The following is a 12243-nucleotide window of genomic DNA, read 5'->3' as shown; positions in this document are numbered from 1 at the left end:
ATTAGCAAACTAAACAAGATAAGTCTGGATATGTTAATGTATCCATAAATTTCTAACATACTGATGAGCAAAAAAGTTGTACAATGATTATAGAGTAGTATATCATTTGTGTAAAAAACACATGTATACATAAACAATACCATATGTTTTCTAAGGGAATCTGTACAAGCATATAGAAGCCAAAAAAAAAAAAAAAAAAAAACTTCTGGAAGTATATAATATAAACTCATAATACTCAATACCATGAAGGGAAGGGGAAACGGACCAGGGATAGAAGAGGTAATTAGAGGAAACTTTAACCCTATTGACAATTTCAAAAGGAGAATATTATTATGTTATTTGTATTCTTTTTTTAAATTTTAGCCAGGCAGTATTCTGGCACATGTCTATAATCCCAACTACCCTGGAGACTGAGAAAGGAGGATCACAAATTCGAGGAAAACCTGGGCAATTTAGCAAGACCCTCTCTCAGATTAAAATTTTTTAAAAAGGTCTGGGGGCTTAGCTCAGTTGTAGAGCACTTACCTAGCATGCACAAGGCCCTGGGTTCAATACCCCATACCACAAACAAAAGAAAAAGATGAAAACCAAAACGAAACAAAGCAGGAAATTTATAGTGGTACATCCTCAGAAGTTTTTTTTTTTTTCTCACATTTTATCATTTATATGTGTACTCTCAATTGTGTGAGCACACATGTAGTTATGTCATATGTGTGACTTCACGGAACCACCATCACAATGAAGATACTTATCTGCACTATCACAAGATTTTCTTAATCCTCAATTTAACTCCTGGAAACCACTAATTTGTTCTCATCTTTATATTATTTCATAAATATCCCATAAATGGAACCCAAGGAGTAAGCATTCTTTTTGAGATTAAATTCTTCTTTCAGCAAAATCTCTTTGAAGGTGGGCACAGCGTCACACACCTGTAATCTCAGTGGTTTAGCAAGGTCCTAAGCAACTCAATGAGACACTGTCTCTAAATAAAACACAAAAAAAGGGCTGGGATGTGGCTCAGTGGTTGAGTACCACTGGGTTCAATCCCTAGTACCAAAAAAAAAAAAAAAAAGTTCTTGAAATTCATTAAAGTTATTGCATCTGTCAATAGTTCCTTCTTCTTCTTTTAATCACTGAGTAATATTCTATGGTATGAATATACCACAATTTGTTTAGCTATTTATTCGTTGAAGGATATGTGTATAGTTTCCTACTTTGACCCATTCTGATTAAATCTGCTATAAACAACCATGTATGAACTTCTGTATGAAAATAAGTGTTTATATCTTATATAAATACCCAAGAGTATAATCGCTAGGTCATAAGTTCATCTTTAATTTATAAAAAAACCACCAAACTCTTTTCCAGAGTAGCTATACCATTATACACTCCCATCAGCAATTTATGAAGCTGAGTGGTAGGTATAGGAGTTCATTTTACTATCCTACTTTTATATAAATTTGAAAATTATTTTGTAAAATGTTTTAAAAAGAAAATGTGAACATTTGATTTTTTTTTTTTGGGGGGGGAGGTAGGGGGAGGCTACCAGGGATTGAACTCAGGGGCACGCAACAACTGAGCCACATCCCCACCCCTATTTTTTTGGATTTTTATTGAGAGACAGTACCTCGCTGTTGCTGAGTCTGGCTTTGAACTTGTGATCCTGATCCTCCTGTCTCAGCCTCCCAAGCTGCTGGGATTATAGGTGAACATTACCACACCCAGCTAAACATTTGATTTAAAAAATAAGAAAGTCCACTTGATTCAGGGTTCTGATATCATCTCTTCCTGAATAACTAGACTTAGAGAGAGTTATTATAGGATGCATAAGAAATGGTACATGCTTCTAAATCTCCCATCCATGCACTAAATATTCCCCTGATGCTATGGTCTGAATCTAAGGTTTTCAATCTGTGTTTGGTGTGAAGGAATAGACACAGGGAAGCTCTGGCCTAAAGCCCAAAGACCCTGAATCTGGCTGAACTTGGCAGCAAATTCATCACAGACTTCTGCTTCCATCATGCAAGACAAGTAAAGTTGTGAAATTACCTGGGTCCTATTTTAAAAAATGGCAGATTCACAGGTCCCATTCCTGACAAACAATTTAATCTCTAGTTATGGACTTCAGAATGGAGCACAAGGTAATTCTGAAGTTTGAGGATACCAGGTTAGGTTAGGATACCAGAGCTTGGAGTTCTCCAGTGAGCAAAATTGATTCTATAGCTCCATCTTGTGGCTTAAAAACTAGAAAACAATTTCACTAGAACACCTGGCTTTCTCTCACAAAAATGACAAGGTGTTCAAAGCCCAGTAAGAACCCCTTTCACCTCCACTTCCTCAGAAACAACATTTTGATCCATGGCATTTTACTCAGGGATTTCAGGTCCAGAAACATTACAAAAAATTCGCTTTGAAAATAGACTATTTTTAATTTTTTTTGTTCTTTATAGTTATATATGACAGTAGAGTCTATTCTGTCATATTTATACAAATACGGAGTATATTTTATTCTAAGTAGGAACCCAGTCTTGTGGATGTACACATTGTGGTGTATTCATATGTATACATAGGAAAGTTATATCAGATTCAATCCACTGCCTTTCCTATTCCTATTCCCCCCATCATTCTCTTCATTCTCTTTGTTTAATCCACTGAATTTCTACTTTTCCCCACCCCACCCCACCCCGCCCCTTGTTGAGTGTTAGTGGCTACATATCAGGGAGAACATCTGACCTTTGTTTTTTTTTTTTTTGGGATTTGGGATAAGCACAATACTGTGCATTCATTCAACATATACTAAGCTTCTATAACATTGCAAGAATTGTGCTAGGGTCTAGAGATTAAAGATGAATGACACATGGCTCTGTCCTTTAAAATTCACAGAAAAGCACAAGTAATAATACTGATTAGCACAAGTACCTCCTTTCTGAGAAGCAATCACTGAGTACTGGGAAGGATTAGAGATATCCTTCCCAGTACTCAGCTGGAGGTAAAAACATAGTCATTTAACAATTAATAATGGTAAATGCAGTGGCTAATACATGCAACATGAATGCCACAGACCATAACTACTTTATAGAAGTAGTGAACCGAGAAATCCTTTCCCCTCCTAAGGCTAAGTTTTGTTCATTAGATACTTAACTGGTGGGTCCTAGGGACACAGTGAGTAAAGGAAGAATATGTAATAGGGAGGTCTAGCAAGGAAGTTCTCCCTTATGGGTTATCACTTGACCTCAGTAACTAGGAACTGAATAGTTAAAGAAAAAAGGAAAAATTCTCCTCTGTTTGTTTGTATGTTTGGGAGTAATACAAGGGGAGAAGGGAGGCTGCATGGAGAAAGAACAGACTGCTTAAGGAGTTTTGATTTTATCCAGTAAAGTAGGTCATACATTCATTCCAAAACAAAATTATTTTTTTCTTAGAACATCTCATATTATAAGTTTTGGACATGGATGCAAATTAAACAAAGATCATAAGAAGTTGCTAAAGCTCCTGCATAGGGCAATAGTAAAAATTATGTTTAAGGATATTGCTATTAGAAACAGGCAAGTCAGGCATGGTGGTGCACACCTGTAATCTGGGCAGCTTGGAAGGCTGAGGCAGGAGGATCTAGAGTTCAAGACTAGCCTCAACAACTTAGTGAGGCCCAAAACAACTTAGTGAGACCTTGTCATAAAATAAAAAATAAAAAGGACTGAGAATGTGGCTTCAGTTAAGTGCCCCTGGATTTAATCCCTAGTACCCTCCTAAACAAACAAACAAACAAACAGGCAAGTTAAAGAGAGGGTGCTGGGGCTGGGGATGTGGCTCAAGCAGTAATGCTCTCGCCTAGCATGCACGGGGCGCTGGGTTAGATCCTTAGCACCACATAAAAATAAAATAAAAGATGTTGTGTCCACCAAAATCTGAAAAATAAATATTAAAAAATTCTCTCTCTCTCTTCTCTCTAAGAGAGAGAGAGAGAGAGAGAGAGAGAGCGCGAGCGAGCGCTGTTGCCTTATGCAAAGTCTGATATGGATGTAACATGCTGTGGCAGCTTTGTGAATGGCAAAGAATGACCAGGCACTAACAGAACAAGGCTGGTTACAGCAGAGGGAGAGACAGAAGAATTACCCAGGACTGAGACTTCAGCCAGAATGATTAAAAAGTGATGATAACATTAATAAAAACAAGTTAAAAAAGGAATACAGTGTTAGGGAGAAAACACGGCCTTTTTTTTTTTTTTGTGTGTGTGTGTGTGTGTGTGTGTTGCTAAGGATTGAACTCAGGTCCTTATGCATGCAAGGCAAGTACTCTACCAACTGAGCTATATCCCCAGAGCCAAAACAAGGCTTTTATTAAGGGTTTCAGTGGATAGGATGCTTGCATGAGTATTGTATGACTATGTATGGTAAAGATGAGTGAGTGGGAGAAGAAAGAAAGAAAAGAGTAGCTAACTAGAAGGCATATCTTTTGACTAGAGCTCATCATTCTGAAAATCAAACTTCACTGAGCCCAGACTTGTCCACTGCAATTTTCTAACCATCTAAACTGCTGGCTCCGGTTGGGGATGTGGCTCAAGTGGTAGTGCACTTGCCTGGCGTGCATGAGGCACTGGGTTCTATCCTCAGCACCACATAAAAATAAAATAAAAATATTGTGTTCACCTAAAAAAACTAAAAAAAAAAAAAAAAAAATGCTGACCTTTCCTCTCTTTCCTCCCCTTCTTTTGTCCCTTTAAGCTAGCTCCCTAAAGAAATGATTATATTGTTACAACCACTAGAATCACAGGGAAGAATGTAATAACACACGTGAAGCAATAGTGGCCTTCAATTTTTTTTAACAATATGATAGGATCAACATATTAATACTACATGTATATAGGTGAATACATTTGTATATAAGTATACAACCATGAAAACACTAGCCAGACCAAGATATGACTACCTAGGTCAATACTCTAGGGATTGGGTAACCACTACTCTAACTTCTCTGTTTCTAAATGTTACACAAATTGAACTTACAATATAGATCTGTTTGATCAGTATCTGGCTTTTTTCATTCTACATTATGACTATGAGATTCATCCATGTCAATGTGTGTATCTATAATTAATTCATTTTTATGTCTGTGTAGCATTTTATTGTATGGCTATTCCACAGTTTATTTACTCATTTTCCTTTAAATGACATTTAATTTGTTTCTAGCTTTTGGCTATTATGAAAAAAGCAGCTGAAATATTCTTGTGTATGACTTTGATGCAAATATGTGTACACTTCTCTTAGGTATTCCTAAGAGTGAAATTGCTGAGTAAAATGTTTAGCTTTTGTAGAGATGACACTAGCTTTTCCTAATTTAGACTCACCTAAAATGTATGAGAGCTTCATTTGTTCCACACTCTTTTCAATACTATTCATCTTTTTTAAGTTTTATCTATCTGGGCATATAGTGATAACTCATTATGGTTTTAATTTTCAATTACCTCATAAATAACAAAGTTGAGTACATTTCAAGCACTTATTAGCTATATGGATATCTTGTTTGGTGAAGCACCTGTTCAACATTTCTGCTCTTTTAAAAAACTGAATTTAGGGGCTAGGGATGTAGCTTAGTGCAGAGCACTTGCTTAGTATGTGTGTGTAAGACCTGGTGTTCTATCCCCAGCACTGAAAAACAAAACAAAACAAAAAAAAACCCTGAGGTTTTTGTCTTTGGTTTATAGTTCTTTATATACTCTGGATAGCAATTTTGTTCAACATATGTATTACAAATGTTATTATCCTTAGCTTATCTATTAACAAAGTCTGACAAACAGAAGTTCTTAATTTTAATGTAATCCAACTTATCAATTTTTTTCTTTCATATATAGTGCTTTGGGGATCTTTTAAAAAAAATTTTAAGAAATCTGTCCATTCTAATGGTTCTACATTATGAAAAGAAGAAGGTCAAGATCAGGAAAAATCTTCATTCCTTAAAGTTTAAACAAATGTCAAAGCATAAGGCACCTTTTCCAGCCTTTGACGTTGAAACTTGAGCTCCATTTTCCCACAATAGCATGAGCAACCTTCAAATGCAATATGGCAGAGATTGTCCGGCTTGTATAGAAGGCAAAGATTTACATTTAATATGATCTCTACAGAAGCAGGATTGACATAGGCGCTAAAGAGAGAAAGAGATCTCTTTAACCTAGAGATCCCCAAAGGCAGACAAGGTCCTAAGAACAATTTCTTTTGAAAATGTGAATTTGCACCTACTGTCCATTTTCTGTTATATCATGTATACAACACCTAAAAGCACCATCTTATAAAGTAAGTCTCTGTATGGATTCCTGGCTTGCCCTAGTTTTACTGAGTGGGAAAGAACCACTCTCTCTATTATCCTTGTCAAAGCAAGACACTGTTACCTGTCACAGAACTAACAGTTCCTGACAGATACTAAAAAGATCAGAAGGGTGGTGGGTGAGCAGACAGCTAAAACATGCAATGAAAAAGGTGAAATAAGCAAAGTGACAGCAGAGGGAATTCTGCTTTTTCCTGATTCTTTACTCATTAGAAGATCTCAGTTCTGAAAATTGTTCAAGGGCCACTGCAATAGTCTAAGCAAGACATAAGTGGGATGCTGGCAGCAACAAGGGACGACAGTTGTAAAAAGATAACAGCAGATATAATCTAAATGAAGTAAATGAAACCTTGTTCAAATATTCAATATATTCTTATATATGTGACATTTTCTCTGATTCAGTCAATTATACTCATCACCTTTGAAATCCCTAAAACCGACCCTTCCAACTCCAATATCTATAGGGCCAGGCAAATAATGAAATGAGGGGTTTTATCTATATCAAGACATAAAGAAGTGGTGGGACCTGGACACATCATCAAATTTAAAGGACAGCCTGTGACTAAGTTTTGGCTGACTACTAACCATATGAGAACCAAGTCCGAGAACATGAGATCTTGTGACTTTTTCAAGAGATGTGAGAAACTGCCATTTTCTGTGTAATATGCCAATCTCTATTATATCATGTAGAACAAACAAAGACTGTGTGTGGGTTCAATCTAGCCTATGGGCAGCTAGTTTCCAACTTCTGTTCTAAGGTTTCACAGCAAAATAAGTAGTACATGCAGGTTTCCAGGATTAGAAAAGCAAGAATCTTGGAAAGCCAACATAAAGACAGAGGCTGGGCCAATGAGTCAGGGAAAAGGGGTTAATTTTTAGGGGCAGACAGTCTAAAGGAGTTGGAAAAGTCTATCAGAAAAATCTGACAGGAATTCTGGAAAAGTTCTACTGCAAGGAGGCATAGGTCAAGAAAAACTAGAATGTGTAGGGACGCTATCTGATTTAGGGGGGGAAAAGGGGAAAGTGGGGATATATCTGTATATAAACACAAGTTATTTCACCTCTTTATGCCTTAATTTCCTTGTCATTAAAATAATAACAGAGTGCTGGGTACAGTGGCACAAGCCTATAATTACGGCAGCTCAGGAGGCTGAGGCAGGAGGATCGCAAATTCAAAGCCAGCTTAAGCAACTTGATGAGACCTTGTCTCAAAATAAAAAATGGGCTGGGGATGTGGCTCAGTGATTGACTGTCCCTGGTACAATCAATCAATAAGAACTTATTTCATATGGCTGTTGTAAGGATTAAATAAGGTGGCTATTCAGGTAACTGTCATTACCCCTGGCATGTGTAATGTTCAAAAAGTTAGCTATTATTTATGATTACAAGGCATTAAGAGGTAAAGTAGTTTATTAAGGATCATGTGGCTATTAAGACGTACTGCCTGGATCTATACCCACATGTGTGGCTTTGGATCCCATACTCTATAAGCCATTAAGTTCTTCTGTGTTCCCATACCTTGCTAGGCTAGTTTCTTAATCTGTACAATGAGGAAATCGGTGATAACTAAATTCTTTTCTACAACTGACATTTTATTCTTCTAGCTAGCTCTCTAATCAGCTTATTTCAGGGCAGCAGTTGAACATAAATGTCTCTGCTCACACATCTACAGGCTATCAAACTAAAGTAGAACATTATTGATTAGGCTTGAAATAGGCTACAGAAATCATTTTAAAATTGAATAATCCATAGGTTCAGCCAGAAAGGACTCAATATAAGTCTTACCTCATGGCTTCAAGGAGATTACATTCGTTTCCAGAAGGCCAACAGCCCTTCCAAGTAGGCCCTGAATTCACCCACCTACATGTCCATGCTATTATAAGCTGGAAGTCACTAATAAGGCTGGTAAGGAAACAAAATAGGCTCTAAACCTGAAATGGTCAGAACATCAAGCAACTCTTATCCTTTTGAGGTCAAGGGTCTCTATGAGAACCTGGACAAAGCTTTTGTTCCAAGGGAAAAAAAAAATGCTGCATATGATTGCTCAAATAGGCACCTATAATTTCACCTGTAATTTTAAGAGGTTCACAAATACCCTAAAATCTCTCCCTATACTTTATCCCTAAAGTACACCTATCCTGTTCCAGGCTTGTCCTCCCACCCAAGGGACTCAGAACCGCCCCAAGATCTGGGATAGGGTTTCTAGGCAGCTGTGCTCAAGAGACAAATTATCTACTGCAACTCAGCATAATTAATCCTATATGGAAAACACAAATCGCCTTCTCTCCCTCCTCCATACCAACTTGCACTGAGGGAATCTGAACAGAAAAGATCTGTAATTTAATTCCCAAAATCCACTTTGTGAAATTAAGAAGTATTCTAAGAATATGTCATGCTCTTTTCTACCTGATGCCCAGAGAGCCTCACTGAATATTAGAAGGGTTAGAATAAACAGGCAAAAACATCCTAGTTCCCTTGGCACTGTGCTCCTCCTTTGATTTAAAAAAAAAAAAAAAGAAATCAGTCAAGATTACCAAATAGCTTTATTAGGTGACTCTTTTCCCTCATGGACTTTGAAAATTATATGTTACCAAAGAAACCACAAAACCTCAACCATGAGCTAAAGAAGAAATCAAAACAAGAAGCTATAATTTCCCTCTAAAATGTTAGAAACACTTTCATTGTTGGTGAGGGTCTGGAGAAAACATAATCTCAAACACAGTTGGTAAGTTTGTAAGTCAATGCAGCTTTGGTGGTGGGGGTATAGTTGACAATTTTTATCAAAAATATAAAAACACACTATTCTTGGGCTGGGGATGTAGCTCAGTTGGTACAGTGCTTGCCTCGCATGCATAAGGCCTGGGATTCAGACCTCCACCAAAAAAACCCCCCAAAACAAAAAATACTATTCTGAATTCCTAAAGATATTTTGCAAAAGTAGGCCAAAACAGGTGTGCAAACATGTTCAACATAGCCTTGTTTATAGAGGCCCCAAATTGGAAACAAGTACTAGTTTTTAGGTATGTCACATTAATGGGACATCGCATAGCCATTAAAAGAATGAGCCAAATCTGTAAGTGCTGATAAGAAAAGATCTCCAGGACATGTTAATTGAAGGTTCGGAGGAGTTGAGAATAGTGGATATTACAGGCTCTTTCAGTTTCTTTTTCTTCTTTTTTAGTGGTATTGGAAATTAAACCCAGGGGCACTTTACCACTGAGCCACATCCCCAACCTTCATTTTTATTTTGAGACAGGGTCTCATTTAATTGCCTAGGCAGGCTTCAAACTTGTGATCCTTCTTCCTCAAGTCTCCTGAGTTGCTGGGATTATAGGCATGTGCCACCATGGCCAGCAGTCTAATTTTTTTAAAGTATACATATGCATGCTAATATCTGCATTAAATTATGTCCTGGAAAAGACTCTTTTTTCACTGTTGTTACCTTTGGAGAGAATAAGTAATTAGAGACCTGGAAGTAGAAGAACCATCTTAATATACAAACATTCAAAAAGCATGTCAGGGTTCTTCTTTCTTTTTTGTTTACCTTTAAATACTTAAATAATTGTATGTATAAAACCCTAAATGTCAGTGTAAAACTAAATAATAATCATCACTTAGAAATTTTATTAAGAAAGGAGCCCTTTGTAAGTTTAACAAGGAAAGGGCCCATGCGATGCATAGCAATAAACTAGTGGAGGAGACTGGAAGAGAATCAAGAGGAGAATTAAGACACTCCTTCCCCCTCTTCTCTCAAGACACTGCTGACATCATGAATTACTCAAGCTTTCCACTGGAGATGAAATAGCTCAGTGCCCCACTCCTGTTGCCAGCTATTCATTGCAATTTTAAGTGAAGGAGATAGTACATTAGGAGAAAGTTGGCATAATCAGTCCAAACCCTGCCTTTTGTAGTGTGGATAAGGCAGAACAGTTGTTCCTAGAAAGTGTGAGTGGTAGAATACTCTGCTGATGAATATTAGAGATTGTCTTCCTTGAAGACAGCAGATCTCCATAAGCACACAGTGCAAAGGCACATTAGGGGCCTACCATTACATGCACTGGAGAAACAAGAGTCAAGTGTATATACAACAGAAAGGCCTAGAAAAAGCTGTGCTGTCCTGTGGTACCTCAGGGAGCCCTGCTCAACACTAGGGACACTCCCTGCCTACACAGATCTGCTGTAATAGTTTCAACTCCCTTTGACTGCCTCATAGAGAGAATTAGGTAAGACGAAAATTCAAGGAAGATAATTCTCTATACTTAACTGCCCTTTCATCTGAGGCCCATAAAATATAAACTTACTTACTTTCCATTTCATTCGTCTATATATTCTTTACTTTTATTTAATTATTTTTTAAATATTTATTTATTTATTTATTAGGTGTAGATGGACACAACACAATGCCTTTATTTTTATGTGGTGCTGAGAATCGAACCTGGGTCCCGCCTGTGCTAGGTGACAGCTCTACTGCTGAGCCACAATCCCAGCCCCTATATATTTTTAAAATATTTATTTTTTAGTTGCAGTTAGACACAATATGTTTATTTTATTTATATGTGGTGCTGAGGATCGAACCCAGGGCCTTACATGTGCTAGGCAAGCGTCTACCACTGACCTACAGCCCCAGCCCCATCTTCTATAATATTGCTTTACAAAATGAAACTGCCTCCCCATAGGATTTCCAGAAAAGCTAGCTGTCTTTTATAAAGCAAGGTCAGCTTTATGTACAGGTCCCATAAAAGGTTATCCTTCCCTCATGGGATTTTCATGAAAGAACCTCCTACTCAACCCCATTTCCACATCTTTTAATGATGCTTGAAATTCACCCATTAGTGACTTATACCACTAGGTCAAGATTGTCCAAGGTGTGCTTATTTAATAATGAAATCAGAAGGCAAATATACTAGGTCCACAAAACTATAGTGCAGTGGCTCTTAAACTTTTGTGGTCACTGGTCCTTTTTGAGAAATTGATAAAGCAAACAAATTTCCTTCTCAGAAAAATACACTTACATTTATATAATTTGGGGGCTTACAATTTAGAGGAACTCCTTCCAGCCTGTGGTTAAGAACCCCTGGTTTAACAGCAGTGAGTTTGGCAAATCCCTCTCCCCGTGGAAGAGTTCCTGTGCACATGTAGGGAATGCCAGGTCTCAAGAAAAAAGGCAGGACTGAAGCTACTTGGGGAAGGAGGATCACAAGTTCAAGGCTAGCCTCAGCAACTTAGGGAGACCCTGCTTCGAAATAAAATAAGACTCCTGGTGTGGATGCATGCCTATAATCCCAGCAGCTCAGGAGGCTGGGGCAATTACTTCAAGTAATTGCCTAGAACTGACCCCATCCAGAATTCAGATTATAACTTATAACTCCTCATCAGCAATGTCTATGGATTTCTCATTTTGTTGGCTGCTTGGGAATAGGTTCTTTTGGCTTCAGAAACACCAGTGCATGTTAAGAGATGTCTAATTGAGACCAGCTGTCAAACAAGTTCACAACACTTTCTGGCTAATCACTTTACCTGAGAAATAAGGGAGGGGAAAGTGTAAATTAAGAGGGGCTCACCTCTGAGGTTTTCGGATATCCCAGAGTCCCACTCCTTCCTTTGAATTGGCTGTGGCCAATAACCTGGGCTCCACAGGGTTAAACATGACACTGTGAAAGGCTGATGGGTAGTTTGCCAGGCAGAAGGGCTCTGTGAAAAGAGAAATTATGATTGGTTCATTCTAGTCATCTTTGGGTCAATGGCAGTCAGATGAGTAAACGTATGAATCCAAGTAGGAGCATACTTTTGAATAATGCCCCCGAAGAACCAGAACCCCAACATAGTACACATCACCACAGATACCTTTCCTCAAATTCCCTCCTGAGTCCTTCGAACACTTCTTCATGCAGAAAATACAACAGTAATTTAAACACATTTAAC

At 37.7% G+C, this 12243-nt stretch overlaps 1 protein-coding gene across 4 annotated transcripts in view; it reads right to left on the bottom strand.

The window, feature by feature from the left end:
• Positions 1 to 12243, bottom strand: part of Dcaf5 (DDB1 and CUL4 associated factor 5) — a 100350-nt gene that overhangs the window by 50525 nt on the left and 37582 nt on the right. For all 4 annotated transcript variants that reach the window (XM_046461166.2, XM_058584542.1, XM_046461165.2 and 1 more), the window contains exon 5: positions 11883 to 12012. In XM_046461166.2, coding sequence (XP_046317122.1) covers positions 11883 to 12012 — 130 coding nt within the window. The remainder of the gene's footprint in view (positions 1 to 11882; positions 12013 to 12243) is intronic.

This window comes from Marmota monax, unplaced genomic scaffold (assembly GCF_021218885.2).
Source record: "Marmota monax isolate L192 unplaced genomic scaffold, Marmota_monax_Labrador192_F-V1.1 WCK01_AAM20220418_F8-fsc00001, whole genome shotgun sequence".
NCBI lineage: Eukaryota > Metazoa > Chordata > Mammalia > Rodentia > Sciuridae > Marmota > Marmota monax.
Note: the sequence above shows the minus strand (reverse complement) of the source record. Positions and strands in the feature narration are given on the sequence as shown.